We start from the raw sequence: 19,722 nt of genomic DNA, 5'->3' as shown, positions 1-19,722 counted from the left end.
ATGGACAGGATAATGCGAGAAGAGGGGTTAAAATGAGGTTAAAAATCACAAGTCTTCCCCAATCCCTTATCCCTTCCTTCACTGTACTCCTATCAGTCTTAACCATTCACTATAGTACGAACTATAAACACAAAGTAATATATGGGCTAGCTCTATACAAATACTTTCTCCATAGCAGATAATTAGCTTTTGGAACACAAGGCCCATATTTTCTCCCTCTTGATACACTCTAACAGCACCTACTCATAGTACCTAACCCTGTTTTTTTTTTTTTCCTTCTGGGTTTCAGGAGGTAGCAAAGAGGGTAAGACCAAGAGAACAGCGAGAATCAAGATCAACATAGAGATGAATACGCTAAAGCAACTGTTAGCTTCACATCACCTCCCTGCTTCAAAAACCTCACTGATTTTCCAGTGACTCTAAAATAGAAACCAGATGTTTTAGTATGACATAAAAGGCATTCCCATAGTTTGGCCCTAACTTTGGGCTCTAGTCTCATTTGCAACCATTCTGCACATTTCTCTTCTCCATGCCTTTGGTTATGCCTTTCAACTCTCATCTTTGCCTGTCCAAATCTTACCCATTCATCGAGAACCAGCTCAGATGTTTCTTCCTCCATGAGGTCTTCCCCATTCCTATCCTCAAGCAGGAAGTCAAGTCTCCCTTTCCGTTCTTATAATAGTTTGTAAGTTTATATGAACACTTTACATTCAGTTTTGTGTTTAACTAATTTCCTCTACTAAAACACACAATCCACAGGGATTGTGTCCTGCCTGGAGCAGTGTCTATCCCCACAGCCTTTATCATTCATATGTGATACTTAAATCAACTGAAAAGACTAGAACTTAAAAAGTAAGACCTAGTCTTAAGCTTCACTCAACTGCTCCATAATGTTTACTGTTTCTTCAGTTTCTAAAGTCTTCTTAAAAATCACCTTTTTTGGCCACTATTACTTACCCTAAGAAAAAATTCTTAAAAAGGAAAAGAAAAACTCTAGTGGAAAAACTAGAAACATTTCAAGTTTCAACAATAAAAATGGCCAGATGCATTGTAATATATTTGTTTGATAGAAACTGACATATCAAATGAAAACTGAGTATTGAAATTGTGTAGAAATATGATGAAAACTAATAATGGTAAGAGTAAAAAGTAAAATATAGAATTCTATCTACACTATTATTAGGCAAAGAAAACCAAAAAAAACCAAAAACGCATGCTAATGGGTGAGAACCAAAAATGAATGCTGAAAAATTAAGACAGCTGTTTGTTACAGTGTAGAATTGTGGGCAACTTCTGATTTAAAAAGAAAAAAATGGTATTACTTTCATTATTTATGCCAATACACAATATCATTTCTCCCCCAAAAATTCCTTTTAAGGGAAAAAAGTTGATCAATATTAAAATATAGAGTCCATTGGCGCGCCTGGGTGGCTCAGTTGGTTCAGCACCAGACTTTTTTTTTAGATTTTATTTACTTATTTGTCACAGAGGGAGAGAGAGAGAGCACAGCAGGGTGAGTGGCAGGCAGAGCAGGCAGAGGGAGAAGCAGGCTCCCCACCGAGCAAGGTGCCCAATGTGGGACTTGATCTCTGGGATCATGACCTGAGCCGAAGGCAGATGCTTAACCAACTGAGCCACCCAGGCATCCCTCAGCACTGGACTCTTGATTTTGGCCCAGATCATCTCAGGGATGTGGAATTGGGCTCTGCACTGGGCATGGAGTCTGCTTAAGATTCTCTCTCTCTCTCTCTCTGCTCCTCCCCCCCCTTTCTCCCTGTCTAGTAAATAAAATAAAGTAAAATAAAATAATACGTAAAATATGGAGTCCATTAAATTTATAAATTCCACAAGGGTAGAAAAATGGATCTTCATCAAGGGCGATTTTGCCCAGCACTCCTCCCCAGACATTTGGTGATGTCTGTAAGACATCTTTAGTTGTCATGATAGGGTGCGGGTAAGGAGGAATCTACTGACGTCTAGTGGGTAGAAGCCAGGGACACTGTTGAATATCCTACAATGCACAGAAAAGTCTCTCCTTCCCTCCACAACAAAAAATTGTTCAGCCCAAAGTGTCACTATTGAGAAACTCTGGGAGAGAGAATGTGTCGTGTTGCTGGTCTCTGGAAACCCACTGGCTAGAATAGGGCCAGGGGCACAGAAAATACTCACAAGTAGTATAACTAAATGAGCACACAGCATCCTTTCTCCTTGGATTTTATCCTGATACTGTGAACTACCCATTGTCAAAATTTTTATCTTGTGCTCAGTCTCTTCTAGTAAACCAAACTCTGAAGCTTTATAGCATCAATTCTTTAAAAGGTATCAAAGGCACTATCAGAGTAATGACTTCTTGTAACCTCTAACTCCTAAAGACATCAGAATTTGCTGCACTGAGTTTTTCAATACCTTTAACTCTTGGTAGTCACTTCAAGATATAAGCATAAAAAATAAAAATACATTACAAAACATTTTTCAAAATATTGTTTCAAGGAACAATTATCGATTAGTTTGTTTATGAAATGACCTCTAAAACGCCTGATATGTCTTCAATCTCAAACTCAAGATTCAAGGAACATTTACTGAACACTCACCAAGTACACAGCACTATACTAAAAGAATATAGAAAATTTTCCACTTTAAATACACCATATATATATATACACACACACATATATATATATATATATATATATACACACACACATATATATATGACCTCTGTTAAACTAACACTGACATCATATCTTACCAACCTTTTTAGACACATCTTGCTTCAATTCTTGTACAGGAGACTCATGTCCAACTTCGTGTGCAGTGTTCTCAGTTTCCTACATCAAAAAGAAAAAAAGAGACCAAATGATGACATTTTCTCTTTAAAATTCTCTTTAAGATGGGTACAAATTAGAAAATATAGCATTAATAAAGCAAAGGCCCATAAAGGGCTTAGATGTTTGTATACGGAAAGATACCCAGATATTTTATGCCAACTGGGACAATGTGATTTGTATAAGGTTACCAGTCAGCATTTTCTATATTTCTACGGCAACAGGTTATTTTCCTATAAATATGCCCATCTCTTTAACATTAAAAACCATATGGGAAGATAAAAACTACCAAGTACCTCTGTACTTGTACTTAAAAAGATGAAGGATTTAAAGCAAAGGGTTGAATCAGAATTGCTATTTTTCCCAGAGTATTGCTCCATAAATATAAAAGTACATAAAGCAGAAAACCACATTCAGAACAATTTTCTTAAAAATGCTACATGCTTTAGATGAAAGGAGTCAAGAAAACCAGAAGTTAAATAAAGTCCACCAAACAGTAAGAGATGAAATCAAACCCACCAAAAATACATATATATCTACGTATACATTCATATACACATACGTACATATATATATATATCTGGGAGGTTAGAGAAGGTAGAGACGGGTACTGCGTTTCTGCTGGAAAAAAAATTCCGGTAAAATAAGACAATTACACCTTTGTAAATGTAAACATAGTATTCGTCTCCATCCTAAATTGTCATTATGTTTACAAAAGTATAGCAATTTGAATCCTACTAATGATACTGAGAAAAAAACTTTTCATAATTTTTGGTACACATCACAGAGTTAGAGAAGGTCACAATAACCATTTGTGACAGATAAGCAACCTAAGGTGCATAATGATGTATGTAAGTATCAAGGGAGCACTTATACAAGTAATTAGGAAATGATCATGACAGGTGCTGTGATAAAACTACCACAGATCAGGGGCGCCTGGGTGGCTCAGTTGTTAAGCGTCTGCCTTCGGCTCAGGGCATGATCCCAGGGTCCTGGGATCGAGCCCCACATCGGGCTCCCTGCTCCACTGGGAGACTACTTCTTTCTCTCCCCTCCCCCTGCTTGTGTTCCTTCTCTTGATGGCTGTCTCTCTCTCTGTCAAATAAATAAATAAAATCTTAAAAAAAAAAAAAAGCTACTCCAGATCAGTATAATGCTGAAGATTTAATGTGCTAGAGAAATTTCCATAGGACTTCTGATATCTTCAAGCTGGAAAGTTGTTTCGTGGAATTTTAAGTGTCAGGTAAAATCCAAACTCAACCACAACCCACAAGGGCCTATATCTTTGACATCTTCTAGATTTCTCACCTCCCTTGTCCACCACAACCCCACAATCACACTTTGGCCAACTGGGTGGTTCTTTACCATCCTTAGGGTGATAGCTCAAGTGTTATCACATTAGAAAAACCTTCCCTGATCACCTTAAAATAGCCTTACCTGCTTCACTTTCTATCACATTATCTATATTTTCTGTTTCTTCATTGTACTTATTTCCATCTGAAATGACCCTGTTTACTTGCTTATTTTTTTGTCTCTTCCTTGCCCCACTAGAATGTAAGCTCCATCAGAGCAGGGGCTTTGTTCTGTCTACCACTATGTACCCAGTACCTAAAAGAGTGCCAGGCAAAAGTAATCATTTGCTAAATGAATGTTGAATAATGCATGGCTCTGGCTTTTCTTCAGTAAATACACATATCTTAAGATTATATATCTTAATAAAATCCTGGTTTTAAACTAAAAGAAAAAGAATTCTAATCAAAACCAATTAGTAAGATAATCTTGACAAGATGAGGGACAGAGAATACTTGAAAGGCTGATGGTCATTAAGGACAGTTAATGCACATTAGAGAAACACCTTCAACTACCTTACGAATTAACTATATTTATCCAATTATCCTCTAATAACTGTTCATTAGTAGGAAAATCAGAAGCATTATACAACATTAATTCCATGGGTATGTTCCCTAAATTAACTTAAGCAAAAATACACACTAATAATTCCCATACCTCAATTTAATTTGTTTGAATTAAGTACTTAACAACCATCAAAGATTAATATTCTCACACTGATCAAAACTGCCAAGCAGTGATTAGAGTTCTATTTCATTTGGCTTTAACAAAACTCTCCTGGACTTTGAACCTTTGAAAGGTTATCAACCTCTATAAGGTAAACTGGTTAAGTCACAAGTTTAATGGAGTGATAGGGCACCTACCAGAGGATCTAATCTCTAGAGAAGTTAATCAGAAGGTTTCTTAGTAAAACCTGGTTTAGTACATAGTCATTTATGATTCTCTCTCAGTGATGTCTAAGGTCCAGGTCCTTCCCCTAGCACCTTGATCAGTCTGTGGAGGTAAAGCAATAGAAGCCAAGAATGTGCCTGCAGACAACCAACACCAACTCAGACTTCAGACACTCCTCATTCACTACCTCCTTCTAGAGATGGGCTATCTCATTACTAAAGCACAGGGCCTACCAAATCCCAGATTCCCACCATCAGGCCATTTCTAACACATGCCTATCACAACCTCAGAAATATACTTCCTTAAGAGGTATGGTAGGGGGGCGCCTGGGTGGCTTCCTGCTCAGCAGGGAGTGTGCTTCTCAACCTCACCCTCTTCCCTCCCGATCCGTGCTCATCTTCTCTCTCTCCCACGCTCATGCTCTCTCTAATAAATAAAATCTTAAAAAAATAAAAAAAGAGGTATGATAGGATCATTCAATTTCTAGCAATTCACTCCACTCTTTCCCTCCATCTCTGCTGGATATTACACAGCTGCTTGTACCCTCCTCACAATATTCGGTTCTACAATTTGAGCTTTTTAATTTTAATAAGCACATCCGACAAAAGACTAATCATTTTCACAAATAATCTGTACAAAAGTAATCTACACTTGGGGTGCCTGGGTGGCTCAGTCGGTTAAGTGTCTGCCTTTGGCTCAGGTCATGATCCCAGGAGTCCCGCATCCAGCTCCCCTGCTCAGCAGGAGCCTGCTTCTCCCTCTCCCTGGGCTGCTCCCCCTGCTTGTGCTCTCTCTGTCAAAGAAACAAATACAATCTTAAAAAAAAAAAGTAATCTACTCTCTAGGAAATCTTATTATCTACTAAAGAACAGTAAGCTAAAAATGTCAGTTATTAAAAAATTCAGGTCACTTCTAGTTTTTACTAGTGAGGAAGGGGGGAGCTATTAACAGTGACTAAGTGAAATTTTATGTATTTACTTATTTACTTTTTAAAGTTTATTTATTGTTTTTATTTTTTGGTAATCTCTACCCCCAACGTGGGGCTCAAGCTCTTGACTCTTAGATCAAGCAAGAGTCACATGCTCTTCCAACTGAAGCAGCCAGGCGCCCCAACAGTGAAATTTTAAAAAATGTTTTAGAGATGTGACTTCTACTCTCTTTTGCTGAGAAGAGAAAAAAAACAACAACCAAGAAACAACTCTTAAATAGTATTCATGTCCATCCATTGATTCCTATCAACACAATCCCTTTGTCCAAGTCTCAAGTCTTGACATTCTAACTGCCTCTTAACAGCTCTGCACTTATTCTCTTTCCTCCAAACTATTTCCCACCCTTCCACCACTTATCTTTTGTTAATTCCCCAGCAAAAAAACCTCTGAAAAGCACAAATGTAAAGACATATAAAAATTGACTTTTAAAATGTCTTGCTTCAAAATTTTAAAGCCCAGAGTTCTTTTTTTCAAGATTTTATTTATATATACGAAAGTGGGGGGGGGGGGAGGGACAAGCTGACTCCATGCAGAGCCCACGGGGCTCAATCCCACCACCCTGAGATCATGACCTGAACAGAAAACAAGCGTCAGAAGCTTAACCGACTGAGGGACCCAGGCGCCCCAAGCTGACAATCGAGGTTCCTCGAAATCTGGCCCCACTCTACTTATCCATTATTTCACTGCTGAAACATTTACAAAGGTCAGACCAGTCTTTCAATGTTCCCAGCAAATTCTATACCTTTGCATATTAATGCACTCATACTATTGCCTAATACACAGTGCTTTCCTGATCTTTATTTGCCTATGCAGCTCTCCCAATTTTCAAAGCCCAGCAGAAGTTCTACCTCTTCCCTGAAACTTTTCTCTGTTATTCCAGGTACCCGTGCTCTCCTGTTGTTCTAGCTCCCCCTTCCTCCTCCAAACTTCCTTGGAGCACTTAAAGTCTATCCTGTTCTACAAACACCAATACCTCATATACATCTCTCTTCTGTGAGATTGTAAAATCATAAAAAATCAGACTACACCAAATTTTTTTGGATTACTTAATATCAACAGATATGCTGTTATACATGAAATGCACTCAATAGTCTGAGTACATTCATACCACAGACTACTATTTAACAATAAAAAGCAATAAACCGTTGATACATGCAACAGCTTGGATCTCAATCCTTTGAGCCAGTCTCAAAAGGTCACACACTATATGACTGCATTTATAGGATATTCTCAAATGACAACATTACAGAAATGGAAAACAGCTTAGTGGCTGCCTGGAGTTAGGGATGATGTGAGGGAGGGGGCGGGTGTGACTTTCTAAAAGGGTAGCACAAGGGAGATGTGGTGATGAAACAGATCTGCATCTTGTGGTGGTAGTTATACAAATACACATATGTAATAAACCAAAGCAAAACCATACACTCATATTTGTAGCAATGTCAAATTTCTGGTTTTGATATTGTACTATAATTAAGATATAACCACTAGGTGAAATGGATGACGGACACACAGGAGTTCTCTGTACTATGTTTGCAGCTTCTTGTAATCTGTAAGTATTTCAAAATAAAAAGTAAAAAAGGACAATATCCAACTTTGTGTTTATTTACTAAATTTTCTAATTTTATTCAAGTTAAGCACAATCTATAATTACTGAGATAAAGTAAATTTCACAAACCTATTTCTTATGACCTATAAATATCTTAGAGCTAAGTGGCTTTTAAAACCTACAGGCATAAACAGCAACTGTCTCTGGATATGGGGATTGGGAGGTGGAGGATGAGGAATGGGAGGGAAGCTATGTTTTCAAACATCTACTTTTTGTACTGAGCAAATTTTAACCATGTCCATGCATTATTTTTAAAAATTGTTATCAAATAGAATAAATACTAGAACTTTTATAAAATATAAGGAATGAAGAATTATGATATAACCTTTCTTAAGCACTCAGTTTAAGAAAAAGAACATTACCATTAGCTTTCGATCTCTTGCATATCCTCCATTTTCATTACAGTCTTTCTCCCTCAAAGATGACGGATACCTTGAATTTTTTGTCTATCATTCCCTTGCTGTTCTTTATAGTTTTACTGTGTTTCTATCTCTAAACAATATATTCTTTCATTCTGCATGTTTTTGAACTTAATATCAATGGAATCTTACTGTATGTATCTTACTGTGACTTGTTTTTCCCCCCACTCAACACTATGGTGCTGAAATTCATCTATGTCATTGTATATAACCAATTCATTCATATCTACTGCTGTAGAATATGCCATATGAACATATCACAATTTATCAAAAAAGATCAGTATCCAATGTGTATAAATAGAAGGTAGGGACACTGGTACTAAAAAATACAGCACATTTGAGATTATACATACATTATATACAGACATACACAAACATACACATACAGTATATACTCTATTTGATGTAAATAGTTCTGTTTGGTGATATTCTTGGACTTAAAATGGCTCTCACTGGCATAACGTCTCAATACCAAACTCCTTTGCTTGGAGATAAGGCTAGGATTGATTTTTATATATAGTGATGATACCAATGCATGTGACCATAAGAAGTATATAAGTGTTTTGGTTATTCCTCATTTTTGTCATGCAAGTATTACTTTTTCAATTAACATACACATGTATTTTATAGTATTCTTCTATTCTAAAAATTATAAAACAAAATTAGTGGAAATCTAAAAAACTTAGTCCCTTCTTTATAGCACAATATTTGCTATTTCTAGAGTATCCAATCACACCTAGTAAGATACAGGGACAATATTATTTAGCAAAAAATAAGTAACAGCAAAAGCAAGAAAATGAAGATTTACATAAAATAGAAAAATGAATGAGAAGTGTACACAACTTGTAGAAATATACTTCTCAGAAAACACAACCTACCTTTAATGTTGAAATCCCAACCTTTCCTGGAGACCTGTACAGAAATAAAAGGAAGGAGGTATTAAATAGTGGAAGCAAGAAGGGAAATACTTCTACACATTTATTAAAGAGAAACCCACATTTTAAAAAGCACTTATATAGTTTGTGATTGAAAAAAGTCTTTTGTGCACATAGAAAATGTAGAAAACATAAAAAAGCAGAAAATACTAGTGACCCATAATCCTACAATCTAGAGATTTGAGTATGTACCTTTTGTCTTCCCAAGTACTTATGATGTAAAATACTATAATAAGCATCCTTGTAAATAAAATTTTGTGCTCTTCCATGATAAATTTCTTTACAATAAATTTTCTAGGGGTGCCTGGGTGGCTCAGTTGGTTAAGCTTCCAACTCTTGATTTCAGCTCAGGTCATGATCTCAGGTTCGTGAGATCAAGCCCCCAGTAGGGCTCCACATCGGGCGTGGAGCCTGCTTAAGATCCTCTCTCTCCCTTTCCCTTTGCCCCTCCCCCACAGGTCATGTGTGCTCTCTCTCTCTCTCTCTCTCTAAAAATAAGTAAATCTTAAAACAAAACAGTAGCTATATAAAGTAGTGCCCATCATTTAATTGTAGTTCCTGGACAATATAATTTCATGTTAACAAAGGACAATTTACAGAAATGAAAATTATATTCCCAATTATTTGGCTTCCCTGGCATACCTATACTGCTATGTAACAAAATCCTCTTTTATCTAGAGGTGATTAGGACCAAGGCTATTCCGATTTTTAAAAAAAAAAGAAAAAAGAGGGGGGCTTGGGTGGCTCAGTAGGTTAAGCCTCGGACTCTGGCTTTGACTCTTGTTTTGATCTCAGGGTGGTGAGTTCAAGCCCTGCACTGGGCTCCACCCTCAGCGGGGAGTCTGCTTCTCTCCTTCTCCCTCTGCCCCTTCCCCTGCTCACCAAAGCACACTCTCTTAATAAATAAATCTTAAAAAAAAAAAAGAAAAAAGAATCCACACAAAGGATGTCTAAAACAATGTAAGAGCAATCAAAAGAACAAAAATAAAAACAAAAAACCTTGAAGGAGCGTGAATTTCTACGTGGCACATATTCTGAATGCCAATTAGGAAAAAAAAAAATCACTGGCCTCAGAGGTGTAGCAACAAGATGAAATAAGATTTAAAAAAACTTAAGCCCCATATGAGGTAGAGAAGGGAAGAAAAAGAAAATCTGCCTTCCCCATGACCCTCACTTTGAGAAATCTGACCAGGTTTTTTAGCTGTCAAAGAAAAAAAAAAAAACCACACACACACACAGAATGGGGAGCCACGCTTATCTGTTATGTAACTGATTTCATAAAGAGTACTTTCTGACCGTTGATTCACAGGATCTAAATTATGGGCCAGTTGTTGACACATATGGAAATATTCCAGATTGGTTCTAACAGGACTTTACATATAGTCATGTACAAACTATAAAGAGTAATTTATTACTTCCTTTTGAGAGACAAGGGGACATAGTGAAAAGAACAGGAGCTTTCAAGCATATGGATCCTGCTTAAATCGTCTTTTCTACCATTTACTCTACATGTGATCTTGATCAAATCATTTCATGTCTCCAAGCTTCGGTCTCCTCTATAAAAGGGTAAAAGCACGCTACTTCACAGAACTTCTGTAAGGATTAAGTGAGAGCCATGGCGCACGTAGTCAGTGGGAGTTTCTTCAGCAGCTTTAAATTGCTTCATTGAAACTCACAAACGATGAGCTTCAGCAAGTTTCTCCAACATACTTTGGCAGTTTGTCAGCAGTGGGGAGCCTGAGACCAATTTTTGAACACAGAAAAGATACCCTACAGGCTGTCAAACTCCAGCCCACTTAACAACAGGGAATATGAAAAAAAGTCAGATTATATTGAGCTGGTGATTAAAATGGAATCTAGCTTACATTTTGTGATGCCATTAAACAAAAAACTAATAACAAAGACACTCTTGTTTGAAACATATTTTAAATGTTACCAAGTTGTTCTCTCTTGGTAGGCAGTAAAACGTTTCAGACTACTATACCTTCTTCTAGGCTAATCAAACCTAAGATTGTCTTTACCAGCGTCTTTACCAGCGTAGCCCGTAAGACCAGAATTCTTTTGTGATACATTTTTTTGAACCATTTATAGACCATTGGCATCTAGTAAAAAGTGAAAGCACATTTGTAATTTGCGAAGTTGGCTAAAATGATTTGTATCATGTGCCAAGATTAGAAAAGAACAATTTGTTTCACCCTAAGAAACAGTAAATCATTATTTAGTATTCCCACAGGAAGTGTTCCTAATGGGGCATTGTAATAATAACAAAACAATGGCCATCACTTATTAAGCATGTGCCCAAAACCTTGCTAAGACTTGACTTGTTTTAGCTTCTTTTGTCCTCACAACTTTCCTATGGGGTAGTTTTATTACCTTCCCTATTTCACCCAACAAAACAACTGAGGCTTGGGTCGGATTAGGTCATTTAAATTGCACTGCTAATAAACAGTAGGGCCAGAAATAGACCTTAGGCAGTCTGGTGCTAAAAGTCCACTCTCTAAAATACTTTGCAATATTACCTCCTTTCTGGCTAAGCTCTTAAAATATGATGATTATGAAAATATCCTAATTGGTGCTGTGAATGAACACCAAAATAAAGGCAATTAATGCTGCTTCTTGGGTTGGACTAGACTGATTAAGTCAAAAGCTCTGAATCCTGATTTGCCTTTTACAACTACAATTAACACCTAATTGATTTGGCACTGGCTAGGGAATAAAATAATGAAATGTTCTCTATATAAAATTTCAAGAGAGATGAGGCTTCTCTTTTAGTGCCAAACTTCTGAAAGTATTTTAATTATTTTTGAATTTCCATTTCAAAGGTTGCTTGTAAATAAGTACATTATAGGCTAAGCCTTGCCGTTTCAGTAATCTTTCCCTTGAAAATACCTTCTTAAACAAAGGATATAAAATTTTCCCTTTCTTACTGACTCAGAGTAATTATGCTCAAATACCACACTACATTTTAATATAGTAATGCCCTCCAGGGACATTTATTTGCAGGGAATTTATTTGCTTTCACACTACAGGACCCTAGGCTATTACGCTTGGAATGTCTGTTTTATGGTTTTGAATCTCTTTCCTCAATTTAAGTGGTCATTTTAATTGGTCACTTCTTACAGTTGGCCATGTGCCTGTCTTTAAAAGCCTCTCTCCCCATCCCCTTCCAATTTTTTAAAAAGATTTTATTTATTTATTTGACAGAGAGACAGAGAGAGCGCGCGCGAGCCCAAGCGCAGGGAGTGGCAGGCAGACGGGGAGGGAGAAGCAGGCACCCCTCAGAGCAGGGAACACGACCAGAGCTTGATCCCAGGACCCTGGGATCACGAGCTGAGAGGAAGGCAGATGCTTAACTGACTGAGCCACCCAGGTACCCCAACCCCTTCCAATTTTTGCTTCTAATCTGCATTAAGCTGGGAAACCAGGTTTTCAAAAATGGAATTGTATGCTAAAGGAAGAATCCAGAGATTCTGAGTGAAGGTCTCCCCATGAGAATTTTTGTATACGACTTTACTGTGGACTTTGTGGCACTTTTTTTGATTGGTCAGAGACTGTTCAAGTGATTATTTCTTATTTTCAGCTGTACTGGAAAATCCATTACCAAAGAAGTGGGTGCCAGGTAAGAGAAGGGTCCCTAATCTTTGGTATCCCTGGACAACAGCTCAACTCCTCTCTGTTTCTCAGTCTCTAACTTCAAAGTAGAGATAATAGCATTATACCATTTCAAGGTGATTATGTGCTAAAGAAAACAACTATTCATGTTCAAGTTTGGGGACAGGAGAAACGGGTGTCTAGAGGTCAAGAAAATTAAGTTCTACTCTAGGTTTTCCCAATAAACTAAGCTGCATGACCTTTAAGCAGAAGTTTTTAGAGTTCCTGTAATTTTAGGAAATTTTAAGACCCTTCATTAGTTCAGGAGTGAAGATGTTAATTTATACCACGATTAATTATCTAAATTTTATACCCTCTGATTTCCCTTAAACTTGAGATACACTGTAGGAAACACTGACGTAATCTAACACGCACATATCCAGAAATGTCCAGTATTACTTTGATACATCTAGTTAACTAGAAAAATATTCCTTCAAAATTTCTGTAGATACTAAGTATTGTAAATTAGATCCCTTCTTTTTCTAGGTTAAGGTCAGTAATTTTTTCCCAGAAAAAGTCTAAACGCCTACGTAAAAAAACTTTTACTGCACCCCACACAAGTGAAATCTTTAAGAAATTCTGAAATGGGGCACATGGCTGACTTGGTCGGCAGAGCAAAGGACTCTCAGTCTCAGAGTCCTGAGTCCAAGCCCCACATTGGGTATGGAGCCCGCTTAAAAACAACAACAACAAAACCCTCCGAAGTAACAGGTAGACACATTTAAGTATTGGTGGTATACACCACTTAAAACCTAACAAACTAAAACAAGAGCTTCGAAAGTTCATTTTTTCATTTGAAAAATTTTATCATAGAGTATTTTTATTTATTTATTTTTTTTCAAAGATACTATTTATTCATTTGACACAGAGAGTACAAGTAGGCAGAGTGGCAGGCAGAGAGGAAGAAGCAAGCTCCCTGCTGAGCAGAGAGCCTGATGCAGGGCTCGATCCCAGGACCCTGGGATCATGATCTGAGCCAAAGGCAGATGCTTACCTGACTGAGTCACCCAGGTGCCCCAACAGGGTATTTTTAAATGAAATATTTTCAACACATTTAAGTATGTGATTGACAAAGCTTAATTTAAGTAATAAATGTGCAAAAAATAATGTGCTTCTTAAGAAGTTGGAACAAAAACATAAATTAAAAGCTAAACTTCCTTGATTATCTGATAGCATAAGAAAAACTTCCAACATACTAATACTAGTTACCAACACAGAAAATCTTTGATTTTGCAACAGTTTCCGAAGTTGAAGACAAGATCTACCAATGGCACTCTTAAACATGAAAAACAAGCAATTTCTAAAACAGCTTCATAATAAACTCTGCTGTAAAAAAAGTATTGGTATTCTACTAAAAAAAAAATTACCACAGGGTTTACAGATCAAATTTTAAAATTATTTTTACTGTGGCTTCCACTTAGGTTTTGAATATAAATGCTATTTTCAAACTAGTACTTCAGTAACTTTCAATACAGATAGATCATCTTAATTCATTATATCCTTTTTTTTAAGATTTTATTTTTATTTATTTGAGAGAGAGCCAATGTGAGCGAGATCACAAAGGGAGAGGAGGGGGGGAGAAACAGACTCACTGCTGAGCAGGGAGCCCAATGAAGGGCTCGATCCCAGGATCCCAGGATCATGACCTGAGTCTAAGGCAGATGCTTAATGTACTGAGCCACCCAGGCGCCCCTCATTATATCCTGTTTTGTGTAAGAAAGTTATTTTCATGTACTCGCTATGTTGAGTTTATACTAACAAAGTTCATGTTTGAATATAATATAATGTGACAGATGCTTTCTTAAAGTCCCTATCCATTTAGCATTTTAATTATAGTTTTCCTTTTGCAGCTAGGGTATTTGTGTTTAGAACAATTCATTTTAATGTCCGCACAGTATTATTTTTATAATTTACATGGCTTCAAAACATTGCTTTGGTGATTGTGCAAGACGGTATAGGAATTATTTTTCTTTTATAAACTCTGACCTGATCCAACGATAGCCTTCACATACCTCCAGCACAGTTTCATTAGAATAATAAGGTCACTACTCCCTGGTAGGTGCCCAGTCACTAGACTTGGATCTGATGACAATAACTGCAACTTACCTAAAAATTGCTCACCAAGTTTCCATAGGAAGCACAATGTCCAATCCTTTATAAGCTCTGACATAATAGCACTGCATTCAATACAATTTCAGTGAAAGTTTAACAAATATGCAAGCAACAAGATGGTTTATTAACCTTCTTAGATAGCTTGACTTTGGAACTTGCTAAACCTGACTCTCAAGTAATTTCAAGAACAGTACTCATTTACTTTGGAAAAACAAAATCAATCTTATAGAAAATGCATAGCAGCAGGCTATTTTTAAGAGATTTGGATGCACTGTAACTCTGGGTTTTCTGTCAGAGGTGACAGAAGTGAGTATACCTATCTATTGATGTTACCTAGTGTTGAAGAAATTTACAGTAATACTTTTCAAAATCCTAAAAGGTAAACAGAACAAAACCAAACCCCTAAATCTAAAAAGGATTTTTTAAAAAAAATCACTCAGAAGGGAAGAATAATTTTTTCTTTAAGATTTTATTTATTTGAGAGAACGGGCGAGTGAGTAGGGGTCTGAGCAGAGGAAGAGGGAGCAGACTCCCCACTGAGCACGGAGCCCAACCCTCAGATCACGACCTGAGCCAATTGAGTCACCCAGGTACCATGGGAAAAATAATAATAATAATTTTTTTAAGTGTTTGAAGGAAGCTTAAGAACCATTTAGACCAATGATCTCATTTCACATGTGAGGAAAATGAGGGTAAATAAGGTGGCATTAATCCATTCATTTAACATTTACCTACTGCTTACCAAGTACCAGCACAGTGCTAAGCAGTGGGTGTAAAACAGTGAACAAAGCCAACATGATCCCGACCCTCCTAGAGCTTAAGCTAAGATCAACGGCCTAGATAGGATGAGGACACAAGTCTCTCCGCTGATTCTAACAACCCATGCAGCCTATGAACTTACCCCAATAATTCTAAAAACGCTTCACGGTTTCACATGGGATGTAGCCAATCAAGTAAAACTGGCCACTTATTAAAGCCTTGATAATCCAAAGTACCACCACAAATTGCCCAGGGAAGACCTGGGGGGCCCAGAGACTGAGAGGGCAACATGACATCAATTTGGAAGTAGAAGGGCTAGAAGTTTAACCACATAGTAAAATAACATGAGCTAGAATCCGGAGATACGAGTTTTATTCCTGAATCTGCTAGTGAAAATGAATGTGACCATAAAAAAATATTTTCTGGGGGATTTTTTCCAACTTTTAATTATGGCCATTTCAAACATATATATAATTGGGAGAATATTATGAACCCACATGTACAACACATTGACCGTGTTCAATAATGATATCAATACTCCTTCTCCACACCCCTGTCAGATTATTTTGAAGCAAATCCCAGAAATCGGTTTATTTTTACCCATAAAAACGTTATGTGTCTAAAAAAGACTTCTCCTTAAAACAAAAGCACAATACTATTATCAAATTTAACAATATCCTATTTTACACAGTCACAAATTCATATTGCCCAGATTGTCTCAATTACTTTTTCCAGTTGGTTCCTTTCAATTAATATCCAAATAAGGTCCCTGTGTTACAATCAGTTGATATGTCTCTCACAATCGGTAGGTTCCCCTTCAGACTCTTATTTCTTGCAGTTCATGTACTGAAGAAATAGGTTATTCATCCTGAAGATGATTTTTCGGGCAGTGCAATTACTCTTTATGATACCATAATGAGGGGTACATGTCATACATTTGTCCAAACCTGTAGAATGTCCAACACCAAGAGTGAACCCTCAAGTAAACTATGGACTTTGGACGATTATGATGTGTCAATGTAGACTCATCAATTGTAACAAGTGTACCACTCTGATGAGGGATGCTGATAATGTGGGAGGCTACGCATGTGTGAGTGGGAGGAGGTAAATGGGGAATCTCTGTACTTTCCTCTCAATTTTGCTGTGAACCTATAACTGCTCTAAAAAAAAAAAAAAAGTCTTAAAAAACTAACCAACCAAACAACAAAAAAAGAAACTAGGTTGTTCATCCTGTAGAAATTCTCATGGTCTGAATTTTGATGATTGCATCTCCACAATGTCATATTATAAAAAATATTTTAAAGGAAAACATGCAGAAGAAATTGGAGGGATGGAATGGGCACGTATTCCAAGAAAACGCAAAAACCTGTAAGAACAATATCACAAAGACTGGTGCTCAGAATGTGCTAAGATTTTAAAAAATGCCAGACACAGATTTTCTTTATTTTAATTTATATTCAGAACAAGAACAAAAGGTACAGGTCTGCTTATATGTATAGACAAATAGTATAATGTAAAAGGCTGCCTCGATTCTTTTCTTTTCCAATTAAGATTACTGATAGTCAAACCAGAAAAGGAAAAACAAATTATAGAATGAGGAAATCGAATCCCAAAGCATTCAAGGAGATAAAAGTACCTAGATAACCTAAATGAGTTCAGTTCTCCTGTTCCAGACAAATTATACCCCAGCATACCCTGAGAACTTACACAGCTTACTCCCTTATCTAAAACCTTTAAAGAATCAGAGTCTGGAAGAAGAAAATGAGAAAGACACTTGATAGCCAACATTGGAAAGCAGGTAGTTGCTAGAAACTATAAACAGATTCAATTCTAAGCAAAATTCTTAAGCACATTGTTAAATGGTTTAAGGGCCCTAGGTGTGGGTAAAAGATAATCATTTAAGAGTCAGTAAGCATTCACAGAAAGCCTATCATACAAGATTAACCTAATTTCCTTTTCTGATAGGGTTACTGGCCTAGAATATAAAGGGAATACTGTACACATGCAAAAAAAAATCTGGATTTAAGCACTAAATTTTATAATACAAATATAATCCTTTTTTAAAAAAAGATTTTATTTTTAAGTAATCTGTATACCCAATGTGGGGCTTGAACCCACAACCCCGAGATCAAAAGTCACATGCTTGACCGACTGAGCCAGCCACAATATCCTTGTAGACAACAAAAAATGTAGGCTAGAATACGCTTAGGTAGGTTTGTAACTGGTTGAACATTACTCAAGGTATGCTGATTAATGGATCAATGAAATGCCATAAGGAAGTATTAAATAATTTCTCCTGCACTCTATCCTACTTTTTTTTCTTGAGATTTTTTTTTAAAGTAATGCGTCCCTATCCTACTTATTCTTATTAATGTCTTGAATGTGGACATTGATGGCATTATCTACCAAATTTGCAGATGACACAAAGTGGGAGGGATAGGGAATACACTAGCTGACAAGATCCAAAAATATTTTAACACATTAGAACAATAAGCCAAATCTTAACAGAATGCAATGTAATAGGGATAATGGTAAAATGCATGATTGGGGAGATACAACTTAAGAGCAAACCAGGTAAAAACATTTAGATATTTTTGTTGATTGCTTAGACACAGTAAAGGCTGTGATATGGTTGCTGAAAAAGCTAGCGTAATCTTAGGCTGAGTTATAAGAACTATTATGCCCAGGGCAAGGGGAGTGGTAAATTCTGATCTACTTCACACTGATAAGAACACACTTAAGAATATTGCACACCAGGGATGCCTGGGTGGCTCAGTTAAGTGTCCAACTCTTGATTTCAGCTCAGGTCATGATCTCAGGGTCATGAGATCAAGCCCCGCATCAGGCTCTGCACTCAGCAGGAAGTCTGCTTGAGATTCTCTCTCCCTCTGCCCTGCCACCCTGCGCGTACGCTTGCTCTCTCTCTCTCTCGCCCTCTGTAAAAAATAAAATAAATAAATAAAAATATTGTGTACAACTGGGATACCACATTTTAAGAGAAGCACTGATGAAATAGAACATATCTGAAAAAGAGAAACTAATTTAGTGAATGTTCTAGAAACCAAGTAGAATGATATACAGAACTAAGGATGCTAACCTGGAGAAGGTAAGGAAGAAAGGAATGCCTCTTTACTTTTTGGATTTGGGATTTATTTTGGAAAGTACAGGCAGTGAAACTTTGCAAGGAGTCTAATTTTCTCATTAAAACATATTTTAATTCAACTTCCAAACTGTTATTTGACATTTGATATGTACAAAAAAGTATATGTAGCGTATGCATGTAATTATGAAGCATAACAAATAAAACGAACAGTGATTCACCATGTCACCTGAGAATGAGAATAGCATCAAGACCAGTATGGCTACTGTGTAGTTCTCTCTATTCCATTTGCTGCCTTTCCCTTACAGGAAACCACTAGCCCAGATTTTATTTATTGTTCCCTTACTTTACCATTTAAAAATGTAAGGTATCCCTAAACAATACATTGTTAAGTTTCTGAGCTTTGTTTTCACTGAAGCACTTCCAAAGAAAAAAGCGTTAGACTCAAAAATTTTAGTATTCCTGTCAGAGTAAAGGCTACCTTTATCATAGCACACGCTAGTTTTATTTAAATCTCACAACTGAGCCCATAACTATCAGTCTCCTTCTGCTTCTCCCCCACCTAGGGCTGCCAGATTTAGCAACTACAAATATAGGCTGTCTAGTTAAATTCCAATTTCAGATAAACAACAAATATATTTTCAGTATGTTTATCTAAAATTGGAATTGCACTGGCAGTCTTGTATTTCATCTGGCAACTCTACCCCACACCCAAGTTAATTAAGTGGACAATTAATCCTATGATATGTTAGTGTGTGATAAAGGGAAAAAGTGGGAGGAACTGAATGGCCAATATCATTGCATAAATATTCATCTAAGTATTCAGTACTGTTCACTGACCAGAAGAAAAAAATTTGCACATGTGTGAATTCAGTCAAAGCTTTCCCAGACAGTCCATTCAGTGTATATGCCCAAATGCAAACACTACTGTGTATATGCAGTTAAGTACATTTTTCAAAAGTGCTCAGTGAAGAGTAGGAAGGTATATTAATAGCTTAATTATTTAGGCTTAGATTGTCGCCTCACAAAGAAAGACAAAAACAAAATGGCTACTGTAACAAATTGACAAAATCTCTAGATATGTA

At 36.8% G+C, this 19,722-nt stretch overlaps 1 protein-coding gene across 1 annotated transcript in view; it reads right to left on the bottom strand.

The window, feature by feature from the left end:
• WDR44 (WD repeat domain 44) overlaps positions 1-19,722 on the bottom strand; it is an 82,427-nt gene that overhangs the window by 46,556 nt on the left and 16,149 nt on the right. Inside the window, exons 2-3 of the mRNA XM_026478871.4 lie at positions 8,959-8,992; positions 2,754-2,828 (exon numbers count right to left, since the gene is read on the bottom strand). Of these exons, the coding sequence (XP_026334656.1) occupies positions 2,754-2,828; positions 8,959-8,992 (109 nt within the window). The remainder of the gene's footprint in view (positions 1-2,753; positions 2,829-8,958; positions 8,993-19,722) is intronic.

Source organism: Ursus arctos, chromosome X (genome assembly GCF_023065955.2).
Source record: "Ursus arctos isolate Adak ecotype North America chromosome X, UrsArc2.0, whole genome shotgun sequence".
Taxonomy (NCBI): domain Eukaryota; kingdom Metazoa; phylum Chordata; class Mammalia; order Carnivora; family Ursidae; genus Ursus; species Ursus arctos.
The sequence above is the reverse complement of the archived record's forward strand: the minus strand, read 5'-3'. Positions and strand labels throughout refer to the sequence as shown.